Source organism: Patagioenas fasciata, chromosome 10, assembly GCF_037038585.1.
Source record: "Patagioenas fasciata isolate bPatFas1 chromosome 10, bPatFas1.hap1, whole genome shotgun sequence".
Taxonomy (NCBI): domain Eukaryota; kingdom Metazoa; phylum Chordata; class Aves; order Columbiformes; family Columbidae; genus Patagioenas; species Patagioenas fasciata.
Window position 1 is genome coordinate 26,518,282 of NC_092529.1, and position 13,852 is coordinate 26,532,133.

General features: G+C 50.3%; 1 protein-coding gene across 1 annotated transcript; it reads left to right on the forward strand.

Annotated features, from left to right (window-relative positions):
• Window positions 1-4,845: 4,845 nt before the first annotated feature.
• LOC139828724 (olfactory receptor 14A16-like) lies at window positions 4,846-10,042 on the forward strand. The gene is made up of 2 exons (XM_071812863.1): window positions 4,846-5,396; window positions 10,039-10,042. Exons 1-2 carry the CDS (start codon window positions 4,846-4,848, stop codon window positions 10,040-10,042), a joined length of 555 nt encoding a protein of 184 aa, XP_071668964.1.
• The last annotated feature ends 3,810 nt before the right edge of the window (window positions 10,043-13,852 follow it).

The window sequence follows — 13,852 nt, forward strand, 5'->3', positions numbered from 1 at the left end:
GAAGGAAGGAAGGAGGGAAGGAGGGAAGGAAGGAAGGAGGGAAGGAAGGAGGGAAGGAAGGAGGGAAGGAAGGAAGGAGGGAAGGAAGGAAGGAAGGAAGGAGGGAAGGAAGGAGGGAAGGAAGGAAGGAGGGAAGGAAGGAAGGAAGGAAGGAAGGAAGGAAGGAAGGAAGGAAGGAAGGAAGGAAGGAAGGAAGGAAGGAAGGAAGGAAGGAAGGAAGGAAGGAAGGAAGGAAGGAAGGAAGGAAGGAAGGAAGGAAGGAAGGAGGGAAGGAGGGAAGGAAGGAAGGAAGGAAGGAAGGAAGGAAGGAAGGAAGGAAGGAAGGAAGGAAGGAAGGAAGGAAGGAAGGAAGGAAGGACAGTGTCATTCAGTCTCTAAGGCACCTCAAGAGGTGTCTTGACCAGCCTCCTCCTAAAAGCAGGGTCAGACCAGATTAGTGAGGGGTCTATACAAACACATTGTGGTAACATTCTGATGTAGAGTGGATGGACACTGCTGGGAAACAGCTTCCAGTGCTTGACTGTCCTCAGGATTGGAAAGTTCCTCCCTTTATCTACTGTACTTCTAAGCCAAACCATCCAGATTGCCTTTTACCCATCTACTTGCACACTGACACAGACCACAATATCCTACCTTGGACACAAGCACATTGTGGGGGATGATGCTGAATGCCTTGCTGACTTCCAGGCAATAGACCGCCCCTGCTCTGCCCACATGCAAACTCTGTCCTTTCCTCACAGAAAGCAAAGAGGATGGACAGGCAGAACCTGCCCTGGGTAAACCCCATCACCTTCTCTTCCAGACATCCAGAAATGGGGTCCCAGTGGACATGTTCTGGGGCACAGCCCTTAGTTCCCCTGCTCACCCATTGGCCATTCTGAAAAGTGCACACACTGTGTGAGAGCTGCCAGTGGTCAGGGAGTCCCCCCAGTCTCCATGAGCTTTCCAAGATGGTGGAGAGTGGCCTCCCTGTGACATCGTCCTGCTGTCTCAGCTCCTGGGATGCTGCCCCTGCTGTCCCATAGACTGGAAAGGGTTGTGTTAGTTCCAGTGATCCCTGACTTGATCCCCATCCTCAGCTGATTGTTCTCCAGATTCCTGTCTCCAGTCACACAGTCCTGGGACACATGCGGGTGAAGATGGAGGACAAGAGGACACAGGGATTCTCACCTCTTTCCCTTATTAAATTCATCAATGGCCACGCAGTGTCTTTGTTTCTCCTTTAACTGTTCCTGCAGTAGTAACAGCTCATTATGGGCCCTTGAATTGCCTTAGAGGTCCAGACTGAGTTCTGATCTGGGCTGTTCTGTGCTTGGAGGCTGCTGTCCTTGCAGACCAGATGAACTCACTTCTGCCACCCTGCCTGGCAGTTCATTCCACCTGTGTCACAGCTCTGCCTGCAGCACTGACAGCTCCAGCTCCCCAGTCAGGTCCCTGGCTGAGGCCATTGCCTCACATCTGGGCTGAACCACCCCAGCTGTGGCACCAGCCCAGCTCTGACCTGCCACAAGAAACCTGGTACCAAGTGTCCAAGAGCCCATGTGTGCAAAGGCTTTGCTTCAGAGCACAGACATGACAGGGCCAAAGACTGATGAATGTCCCTTTGCACCTAAGAGTATAAAAACAGAACAAAATGCCTAAGTTCATTCAACTGAAGATATTTCTCCCCCAGTTTGCAGAAATTAGATAATTTGCTGTAGCATTCCTTGTGTCCTATGTAAGGATGGGACAAGAAAATATGATTCTTATAGTGATTTATTTTTTTAAAACTAAATATACAGTACTGGAAAGAAGTGTCTCTGAAGAGGAGAGAGAATCAACATCACTGATTACTTCAACTTTGAAGTTGTGCCCCTGGAGCCCCAGAGGCATGTGGAGGGAGCCCAGAGGGGACAGAGAAAGGGACATGAGGGGCTGCTCCTGTGCTGCTGAGCTGGGCTGGGCTCCTGGGACAGAGGGAGCTCCTGGCCAGCGGCAGCGCTGCAGAGAGACAGCTCTGCCCAGGAGCAGCTCCTCTGCACACGCAGCAGGGCTGAGGGCTCTGCCTGCAGCACTGAGGGCACAGGAGTCAGGCACAGAGAGGGGAAAGGCAATGTAGGTGGCTGCTTGCTGAGGGCTCATTGAGAGACAAATCTTCACAGTCCTTACATGGTAAGTCTCTGGCTGTAGGGCAATACTGCTGCATTTCCTGGAGAGAGACCCTAAAGATGATACATCCCACAATTTACAGGATCTGTCAGGTCTTTCTCACAGTATCTCTGCTGTAGAGAAGAACACACTCCAGAGCAGGGCTTGCCTGTGGCATCATCAATGGGAAAGGGCATCATGGCACCTTCTGCTGAGGGTGACTGCAGGGGGAGCTCCCAGGGGTGCCCAGGGCTGTCCTGCAGAGCAGGGTCCCTGCACCCCAGGGCTGTGCTGGGGCATGGACTCTGCCGCCTGCCAGGGTCAGCGCTCAGCCTGCCCGAGGAGAGACCAACAATACTGAGGGGAGAAGATGTCACATGAAGGAGCAAACGCTACAGGGCAGGAAATGTGTTTCTGCTGTGGAGAGGGTGCTGTGTGGGTCAGGGCTGCTCACAGCTCCAGATCACCCCAAGATTTTTCCAAGGGGATGCCTCAAGGACAAGATCAGTGCAAGGATTACCAGACAGAAAAGGAGCTTTCCTGAGCCTCTCTTTTCAGTTTCCTATCCCAAGGGGTGGGGGTGCAGGAAAGGATAAAGTAAAAATGAGCTCTCATGCTTAGACAGGTCACTGAGACTCCTGAACTGCAACTCTGAGTGATCAGTACATCTGCCAGAAGGCTCATAACATCCCTTCACCACCCCTCTGCCTGTGCACAGCACCTGCTTCACCTTTGCTGGACCCGTCAGCCTAGTCTGACCTGTCCTGTTTTACAACCTGCAAACAGCAAGATGCCCCCAGGCAGTGCCCTGTGAACAGGCAGGATCTGTAGGGCCAGGGGGAGGGCACAGAGGGTGGGATGGGGTCTTTGAGCACTGACAGGGAAGAGACATGGACAGGGAAACACCTCCCAGGGGGAGAATGATCAGAAATGAGAGGAAATTAGGCCTGGAATTCTATGGGAGGGAGAACAGAGAAAACTCCCTGTGATCCCCTGCAGTGCAGATCCCTCCTGTGAGCAGCCCCCTGGCCTCCTGTCCCACCCAGCAAAGCCTCTGCCCTCAGGGCTGGGCGCTCCAAGGCATGAAGCAGCTCCTGTGCAGCCAGAGCTCCAGTTCCTCTGCAGAGCACAGGGGCTGAGAGCAGCTGCCCGGCAATGTTGGTGTCTGCGAGGTGGCTGCACAGCTGGGGAAGGGTGACGCTGTCTGAGTGCCCGGCTGCCTCTGCCCTGGCCTCTCTCACACCCACCCTCACCGCATTGTCCTTCTTGCTCCCCTGCTCTGGGTCACTGCTGTTGGGATCTTGTTCTTGCTGTCAGGCTCTCTGGGGATGGCAGTTTCAGTTGCAGAGTCACAGCCTGATCTTGTGGGTCCTTTCCTGCAGGTGTGTCCATGGGAACACGTGTCCCAGCTTTGCTCTGACCTGTGGAGCTGTGGGTAATGCAGTCTGTGGGGCTGGGGAATGAAGTGAGTCTCCCTGAATCAAATGCCATCCTTAGAATTCCTGACTGTCTCGTTGAGATTTCCTGCCTGTCTCGTTGAGATTTCCTGCCTAGCTGTGAGGTTTCCTCCTAGAATGCAAACCTGTCCTACAGCATCCTTGTGTTATCTGAAAGCCCCATGTAAATGCACAGAGATGCTACAACAGCAAAAATGTTGTTGAGTTTGTGAAATGAGCCGTGTGTCCAGGGCTAAATGTGGAGTGCCGAGACCTTGGGAAAGGGTGAGCCGTGTCATGGTCTGAGTTGGCTCCCTCTGCTCTCAGCAGTGCCTGGTGGCTTTTCAGGCTAACATGGGAGTGTGATCAGGCTCCATCTCAGAAAGGTGCCAGCCCAGGGCAGCTGGAGCAAGACAGAGGGACAGAGCAGCTGCCCTCACTCTGCACTGACCCACAGGCATCCTCTGGTCTCACAGGACTCGCTCTGTTCTCGCTGAGTGCAGCAGAAATGCTGAGGGTTTCTGACACCCAACAACACTCCCCAGGGTGGGAGGGGAGAAGGAGCTGCAGAAACACCAAACCTCTCCAACTCAGTTTCTCAGGCCTGGGGGTACAGATGCTGACAGTCCCTTCTGCACCAGGAGCGGTTCCAGCTGACAAAGCTGAACCCCAGGACTGGCCCCTGCCCCACTCAATCACACAGGGTCAGGCTGACTGATCAAGAGCCCCTGGGCAGAGACCCTGCTCTTCATTGCACACTCATCAAGCACCGACGAGGGCTCCAGTCAGGACGTTCTCCTGGAAAAGAAAAGTGTCTCTATATGTGATGGGGTAGGGGGGTCTATAGGAAATGGCTTTGGTTTTTCTCAGAGAAGTCTCCTCTAACTTGTCACAGTCTTTTCCTCCTTGCACAGGTCCTCATGCCCACAGGCAGCAAATGTCCAACAGCAGCTCCATCACCCAGTTCCTCCTCCTGGCGTTCAGAGACATACGGGAGCTGCAGCTCTTGCATTTCTGGCTCTTCCTGGGCATCTACCTGGCTGCCCTCCTGGGCAACGACCTCATCATCACCACCATAACCTGTGACAAGCACCTCCACATCCCGATGTACTTCTTCCTGCTCAACCTCTCCCTCCTTGACCTGGGCTCCATCTCCACCATTGTCCCTAAATCCATGGCAAATTCCCTTTGGGACACGAGGGTTATTTCCTACAGAGGATGTGCTGCCCAACTCGTTTTGTTTTTCTTTTTCATTTCAGCAGAATTTTTTCTTCTCACCATCATGTGCTACGACCGCTACGTTGCCATCTGCAAACCCCTGCACTACGGGCCCCTCCTGGGCAGCAGAGCTTGTGTCCACATGGGAGCAGCTGCCTGGGCCACTGGGTTTCTCTATTCTCTGCTGCACACGGCCAATACATTTTCACTGCCACTGTGCAAGGGCAATGGCCTGGACCAGTTATTCTGTGAAATCCCCCACATCCTCAAGCTCTCCTGCTCACACTCTTACCTCAGAGAACTTGGGCTTCTTGTGGTCAGTGCCTGTTTAGAATTTTCATGTTTTGTTTTCATTCTTTTCTCCTATGTGCAGATCTTCATGGCCGTGCTGAGTATCCCCTCTGAGCAGGGACGGTACAAAGCCTTTTCCACGTGCCTCCCTCACCTGGCCGGGGTCTCCCTGTATGTCAGCACTGGCATATTCACCTACCTGAAGCCCCCCTCTATCTCTTCCCCATCCCTGGATCTGCTGGTGTCTGTTCTGTACTCGGTCATGCCTCCAGCCGTGAACCCCCTCATCTACAGCATGAGGAACCAGGAGATCAAGGATGCCCTGTGCAAACTGATGACTGATATTTTCCTGAAGCAAGTCTTCTCGTCAGCTTCTGCATAGCAGTTATAGAACAATTCATTGTATTACATCTTCTCTTTTTGTGTGGTTTGTTTGTTTCTTTGTTTGTGGTTTGTTTTTCTTCTTTAATTTTGCCTTTTTTTTTTTTTTTTTTTGTGATGGTGGTTTATTTTTCGTCACTAGAATATTGTCATCCCCTTTGTAATTCACTCACTTATGTGCCTTTCTGTCTGAGTGGATTTTTAAATAAAGTGTTGTTTTTATGTGTTTAACCTTAACAAAGGCCACCACAAATATTTGGGAATATTTCCTGAAATCCTTACTCCAAGGTATTTTTGGAGCTGCAGGGACAGTTTGTGTGTTTTTATGGAAGGAAATAACGTGCAGGTACAGCAGTGTCAGTGGGGAGCACTGTCTCTGGATCTTCGGGGGCTGTTTTTTTTTCACTTCCAGAGCTTGAGTGCTCTGGCAGCTTGGTCACCATCCTGCTGTGTGTGAGACCTGTAACCGCAGGCAAGGACAGGCAATGGGCACTGCTGTGACAGAGCTGGCATGCATAATGAAGGGTGATCTCCTCAGGGCAGTGCCTGTATGTTTATGTGTTTTTACAGAGTTTCTCCCAAGAACAAGCCCAAGAAAGTTGCCCATAGATGCAAACACCATTGTACAGCTGAACAGTGTGTGTGTGCAGGGCTGGCACACAGCAGTGTCCCCTCACAGCCAGGCCTCCTGCCAGAGACCTGCAGGACCAACAGAGCAGGGTACGACTGGTGCCCGTGTGCACTGGACACCCCTTTGGAAGGAGCCTCAGGTCAATCATCATGCACTGGCCCCTCAGGACTACCGTTTCTAACCCTGGCCTCCCACCTTAGCTCAGAGAGGTTGTTCTTCTTTCCATGAAGATACATTGAATGAATAGGTCTGAAGTCCATGTTGCACTGTACAGGTGAGTTGTAAACATGCACATCATGTATGTGAGGTGAGATGAACCCAAGCGAGCACAAATGCCATCAGCTGTTCCTTGGGGGTACCATGAAGGCCTGCTTCCTTGAACTGGGATCTTCTTCCTTGAACCAAGGTCCATGTGTCCATTCCTCATGATGTGGGAAATCTGAGGTGAGTACAGAGCAGGTGACACACCAAAGGGATGAGATACTTCCCATCCTTTGAGTGTCGTACCAGGAGGCCAGAGGGACACTGTGACTCCTGCCTCTGCGTGAAAAAGGGACAGACTCAGTCTCTGAACATCCCTGGGTGCATAAGGAGTCCAGGAGGGCAGCTCAGATGCGGATGCTTGATGGAACCCTGATATTTCTGTTTGTGACTCGAGGAACAAACCGCGTTGGATCAATGAGATTCATCTCAGCTGCCTTGGACAGGATCATTGCAAGTGCTCCAGTCTGCTACGTCACCCTTAGCCATGATTCCGGATTGTGCTCTCAAATGTGTCATAGAAACCAGAATGATTCTGGGGTCTTCAGAAAATACAGACCCATCTTGAAGTAGAGCAGGAATAGGAACTCGGAGAATTACAGGCTGGCCACCCTACCTCCCTCCCTGGGAAGGGGATGGGACAGGTGGTCCTGAAGCCATTTCCAGGAATGTGAAGGACAAGGAAGGGATTGCTGAACCCAAATGGACAGGGGAAAGAAAGGCATGTTGTGTACAGGGTGTTTGCAAAGCTCAGCCATGGTCTCCTTCTGGCCAGAGTGGTGCTGATGGGGCTCAAGAAGTGGATGCTGGGTGGGAAGTTGGCTGAACCATCAAGCCCAAATATCATCAGTGGTACAAAGTCCTTTGTGCAGTCAGTTACTGGTGTCATCTCTCAGTGACCAGCACTTGGACAACACTGTTGAACATCTTAATTCTCATCTTCTGTGACATAACACAGGAACACGAGAAATCACCCAGAAGGAGCAGGAGATCAGTCCATCTCCTTTTGTTTCAAGGAACAGAGCATGAGAGTGGAGACACATCAGTCAATGTATGGAAATACCAGGGTGAGAGCAAGGGGAGGAAGTGAGATGGGTGACTACAGCCTGCAGTGGGACAGTGTAGGACAACCTGTGGTGGAGATGGCAAAGGGCACTGGCAAGGCTGGATGTCACCAAGAGAACCCAAGTCTTTGTCCCCTTGGCTATGGCCATCGCCTCTGCCACCAAGGCCTGTGAGGAGACATGTTGTCCTCAGGCACTGGAGCACCTCATGGCCTCCTTGCACACCCCCAGTAGGGCTGGGAGCTGTCACACCATTGTCCTTCACTCAGCATCACACAGCCCACATCCCCCTGGCCCAGGAAGAGCCCTGAGCAATGTGTGAGGGACAGGATCTGCCTTCCCAGGGGCTGGGGGTCAGGCCTTGGCCTCTCTGCTTCACCCAACAAAACCAGGCTTTTCTCAGCACCTCAGCTGCCTGCACATTTCCCTTTGTTTATCTGTCACCATGGCCTCCAATCCTCTGCTCTAACGAGTCCCTGGGGAGGCTTTGCTGGTACTTGCCCTCAGTGGAACTCATTAATACTTCAAGGTACTTAGTACTTTTTCTTCTGGCTTTGACTTCTGGAAAGGTTTGTGCAATCTCCTCTCAGCACCTGAGTAATGTTCAAGGACTCAGCACCAAATGCTCCATGAGGCTCATTACAGAGAAGAAAGCTCTAACAAACCATGTATCTTCTTGTAATTTCCTTCCAGTCTTGTACTGTGAATTAGAAAGCTTTCTTTTTGTAATCATGGCGAAAGATTTAAAGAGCTTCTAATAAAAGATGTCTTTTTTATTGTAAAGGGTATATTTTATTACTCTTCAGTTTGCAGAAGACCTGACTGCAGCATTATCTGATGTTGATCCAGGGTCTCTCCTAAGCAGGTCTGGACTGGCTGGAGAAGCTGTCCCTTGAGCTCTCACACCGTGTGCACAACCTTGCTCCTCACCTCCCCAACCCCATCATTTCTCTCATGGCCCCCTGGGCCTTGCATCCGTTTTCCTTACACCAGACTTCTCCACTGCAGTCTGCAGGTGGATGTGCCAGCTCCTTTGCACCAGCTCCCACCTGCTCTCCTTGGAGACCTGGCTGCACACAGCAAACAGGGACTTTGCTTTACCTTTGAACGAACAAAATACAACTGATGAGATTCATGATTAACAGAAAACACACTCCTCAACTGTACACCAAGGACAAACTGCCAGCACTGACGTTCATCTTCTCCAAGGCAGAACCATGCAAGAAATGTGTTAGACAGAAAGGAAATTTAACAGTAAACACAATAACAGGGTTAGCTAAAGACAGAATTAGACAGACTACTGAAAGTCAAGGAAGCTTTTAACTCCTTGAAGCTGAAAGCAGCAACTGGATTGTGGAAAAGTGTCTCAGTGAACAAAGAGTAAGAGGAAGGGAAATAAAGAGTGCAGATCAACTGCTGGAAATGGGACTTCAGACATGGTCAGTTTAGTTAGGGCAGGAGGAAATACCTGGAGGATGAGGGAGATCAGATGCACAGATAACAGAGGGAGTGCTGAGAAGGCAAATGTAGTGGAGGATCAGAAGTTCTTCTCTTAATGCACATCCTGAAAAGTCTCAATTTGATATGATGGGAAAAGACTGTGTTTAAAGTATTCAAAACAAAGAAAGGACAATTACAACACCAACAACGTTTGATACTTAAAGTTGCAAGAAGATATTTCCTTCACTCTACATCTTTCATTTGGTCTGTTTTTCTCTCCATTGTTTTAAAATGCTCTCTAGATTTCTCTCCTACCAAAGCCTCCAGCATTAAGAATGATAATCCTTGTTTCTTGCACAGAGTCAAAGGCACTAAACAATCCACTGCCATGGACTGTCAGTGCCACTTTTTACCCTTGGCACAGAGTGAGTCATGCTGGAAACTGTTGGCCACTCTTGCCTGATGGAGGAAAGATGAATAAACAGGTTAATTGAACTGTTCTCTTTTTAGATGGTCATGTTGACAGTGATCTCAACAGATGTGTGTTATCTGTCTTTCTATGTGATCATAAGGAAAAAAATATATTTACGTGTTGGTAAATCTATAGTAAAATATATAATTGTCTCCAGTTACTCAGCAAAATACATTTCCTACCAGCACTCTCCAAGGAAGAATCTTTCTTCTGAGAAATTGCTGTCTCCCAGGCCTCTGTGGCTTGAGACAGGAATGTGGAGAACAACCAGCAGTGGATGGGGATCAAGTCAGGGTCACTGGAACTAGCACAATCCTTTCCAGTCTATGGGACAGCAGGGGCAGCATCCCAGGAGCTGAGACAGCAGGACGATGTCACAGGGAGGCCACTCTCCACCATCTTGGAAAGCTCATGAAGACTGGGGGGACTCCCTGACCACTGGCAGCTCTCACACAGTGTGTGCACTTTTCAGAATGGCCAATGGGTGAGCAGGGGAACTAAGGGGTGTGCCCCAGAACATGTCCACTGGGACCCCATTTCTGGGTGTCTGGAAGAGAAGGTGATGGGGTTTACCCAGGGCAGGTTGTGCCTGTCCATCCTCTTTGCTTTCTGTGAGGAAAGGACAGGGTTGTGGACGTGGGCAGAGCAGTGGTGGTCTGTTACCTGGAAGTCAGCAAGGCATTCAGAGTCATTCCCTGCAATATTCTTGCGTCCAAGGTAGGACATTTTGGTCTGCATCGGTGTGTAGGTAGATGGTTAAAAAGCAATCTGGATTGTTGGGCTAGAAAGGTGCTACAGAAAGGGAGAAATTTTCCAATCATAAGGACAGTCAAGCACTGGAAGCTGTTTCCCAGGAGTGGGCAACCACTCTGTCCCAGAAAGTGACCAAGATCTGTTTGGATCAAGCTCTGAGTAATCTGGTCTGACCCTGCTTTGAGCAGAAAGTTGGTCAATACACCTCCCAAGTTCCCTTTGAGCCTGAATGATGCTGTCCTTCCTTCCCCTTCATGTTCTAAAATCAGACAATTCTCTCAGGTTCTCTCTGACCACAGGAATATTTCACATGAGCTGCAGGGCTGCTTTACAAGTGGTCGCAAACAGTCCTGACCACATCTTGTGCATCCCTTTTCATTTTCCCCACCCAGGTTCTGCACTGCTGCACTATAAGGCTTGATACCCCATCCATAGGTTCAGATGAAGGGTGGTCTGGCAAACGTCACCCTTTGTGTCCCCACGTGCATGGACACTGCTCATGTGCCTCTGCAGAGAGTGGCAGAGGTTGGATCCCTTTCTCAGGAGAAACTCCTTGCTGGAAAGACACAGCTACGGGGCTGGCTCAACAAGGTTTTATTGCATTTCACTCGGCATCAGATTTGACATATTTGGTGCTTTTCTGTGATCACTTCTTCTGCACAGATGATCACAGAAGGACAACCATTTCATAAGAGTTGGTTACAAAGGCCCTGTCATGAACAAGAAATCTCACCGTGAGATCTGGAGGGAGTGAGGGAGATTATGACAAGCACCAGGAAGAGCCAAGAAGCTCAAGGCCTCTTCTGTAGAGCGCGAGGCCCTGAGCAGCAGTGACTGGCCATGTGTGGTGTGCGAGAGGGTCAGGAGATGTGGGGTAGAAAAGGGTGATGGTTGATGACTTCAGCAAATCCTTACAACCATGTCTGAGCCACAAGTGGAATGCGGCTGATATCTGGGGGTCAAAGAGGAATAGTAGAAAGATTGTTGTTGATTTTGGAAAGAAGGCAGGCTTTTTTTGACTAAGGATATATGGCAGTGCCATTTGCATGCTGTGGGCTTGGCTGTGCCTGGGAGATGGGGAATGGCTGCTGCTGGGGTGTTTGTGCTCAGTCATGGCCCATGAGCTGATCCTGCTCTGCTCCTCTCTTACACTGCCCACACTTGGATGGAACTCAGGACTCTTCCATGAACCTGGTGGATGCATGGACCTCCTGGAGTGATGGGTATGGATCCAAATAGAGGATTCAAGCAAGTTTGGGACTGGGACAGCTCAGGTGATTGGTGACCATTGCGAGGTGTATGAAAGAAGTTGAATGGGTTTGGGGGACCTCACAGGTTGCCAAGTCCTCAGAAAACCAGAGCCTTGTGGTTAAAGCAACAGCACTTGGCACCAAACCCACCCCCAAAACACAAAACACTCACAGTGACCACAGGCAGAGCCTGAGAAACCTTTGACTGAAAGGGTCTCCTTTGTCAGGTCCTGGGGTCAGGGCTTGGCCATTCTGATGATGAACAAACGTCAAGGGCTGACGTGGCACCAGAGCCACCTCCACATCGCCTTTACCACCTATGACCATTGTCTCCAGGCTTTTCCTTGAGCAGCCTCCAGGGACAGGGACTGCTTGTGTCAGCACTGGCCCTTCGTGGAGTCCCAAACACCCTCAGAAACTTGGGGTTTGTTTCTGCCCTTCAGTTCATGACAGGTTTGTTCATTCTTTCAGTACCTGCAGTTCAGGATCGTGGCAGCAGAGGGCTCAGTAACATCCAAAACGCCCTTTCAAGACAATGCTCTCTGCAGCACTTTCCTAAAGGCTTCAAGTCTGGTGTGGATGATTTCAGAGATTTCAGAATTGTAGCCAAACAGTGAGCATTTCCATAATAAAGAGTAATAAAACCAAATCTCTAATATTTCCGTCACCCTCCCAAAACCCTTATTTCCACAACAGCTGGTATCAACAATCTCCAATGAATATTGATCTAGAGAATCTCCTGAGAACGACTGAATGTGTCAGAGAAGTGGGTGCCTAAAGGATCACTTGACCGAGGAGACAGGCCAGGACACCTCAAGAGGAGTCACACTCCTCTGTACCAAGAGGTGGGTGTTCCTGGGAATCTCAGATGCCACAGCACAGTGATACTTGTGTTCAGGGAGCTGTTCAAGTGACCCATCTCCTGTTCTGTAATGGTATCTGAGTTTGCTCAGGTCAGCCCTGACTTGAGCCCCATCCACTCCTGGGTGTTCTCCAGACTCCTGTCTTCAGGAACAAAGTCCCAGGAGACCTTGGTGGTGAAGATGGAGGCAAAGAAGCCATGAAGAACCTCAGTCCTGTCTGATTCTGCCCCTATAAAGTTCAGCAGCAAGCCCATGTTCTCCCTGTCTATTCCTTTTTTTTTTTGTAAGGAAGCTGTATCAGCTCATCTTGCTGCCCTCAGCCTCCCCTTTAGGTATCAAGTCCAGGGCAACTTTGGAATCATCTCTGCATCCGTGGCCAAGGTTTCTAAATTCCTCCTTTGCAGCTTCCCCTGCTTCCACGTCCTGTGCGCTGCCTTTGTGCCCTGGAGTTCCATCAGTTCAGAGGAGCAGCCTCACAAGATAAATGCTTCTTTTTATGGGTACGTGGAGGGATCATTCTTGTGCTTGGAGCAGCCTGTCCTATAAGGCTGATCAGATTTCCTGAGCTCCTTCACCCACAATGACTTTACCACATCACCACCTCTACCTGCCATCCCCCAGTATGTCAAAGTCTTCTCCTCTGGAGCCCACCAGCCTGTGCTCTGCTGCTGGCCTTCCTCCCTCACCTCTTGTGCCTGGGACCCCACTGTGTCCTGGTCACAACAGCCAAGGTGGACACTCATGTTCACATCCCTCACCAGCTCTTCCTTCTTCGTTGGTACCAGATCCAGGTGAGCATCACCCTTGATGGCCCATCAGGCAGCTCTCTTAAGCATTTGGCCCAAGATCCTTTGGACTGTTGGTACCTGCAGCTTTGCCTGGCCAGTGACTGTCACGGCAATTACAGTGCCCCATAGGAACCTGCTCATTGACTGGAGACTTTCATGCGTTGCTGAAAGAAGATCTTTACAATTTCTTCTTCACGATCAATTATTTTGTAACATCCAACGCACTGTCACCCTGTGCTGGGTTTATGGCAAAGTCTTGGAACGGGGGGTGGGTGTGGTTGTGCTACAGTTGTCACCTCTCTGAGAAGACAACAGGAGTTTGACCAACGTCAGACAGAGCTGAATTCAGCTGCTCCAAAATGGACCCACTCCTTGCCAAATCTGAGCCACTCAGTGATGCTGGCAGCACCCCTGTGATATTGTATTTGAGAAAGGGTAAAAAATGCTGCACAACAGCAGGTGGGAGAGAGGAGGGAGGAGATGTGAGAGAAAAGCACTGCAGACACCAAGGTCATACCCATAGGACCCAAGCAGGTCCCTCAGCAGGTCAAAGCTTGCTCTCCTGAAATCCTGCTCTTTGCCTTGTTATCATCTCCCAGGAGCCTCAGCTCCACTTTCCCATCCCTGACTGTTCCATCCTGACCAACTCTTTGTGGTTTGTAAGTGTGAAGTCCCACAGGGCACCTCACCTCACTGACTCCTCAGTCCTCCGTGTCGGGAAGATGTTGTCAATGAACTCCAACCCCTCCTGGATGGTTGGTACCTTGCAGATACTGGGATGTCTAAGGTCTGTCATGAGGACAGGGCCCTGGAAACATGCGGCTTCTTTCGTTTGTTTGAAGGAGGCCTCATCTCATTCCTCTTCCTCATCAGAGAT

Excerpts from the sequence above, each read along its gene's own strand:
- LOC139828724 (XM_071812863.1), top strand. The coding sequence starts at position 4,846 with ATGTGCTACGACCGCTACGTTGCCATCTGCAAACCCCTGCACTACGGG.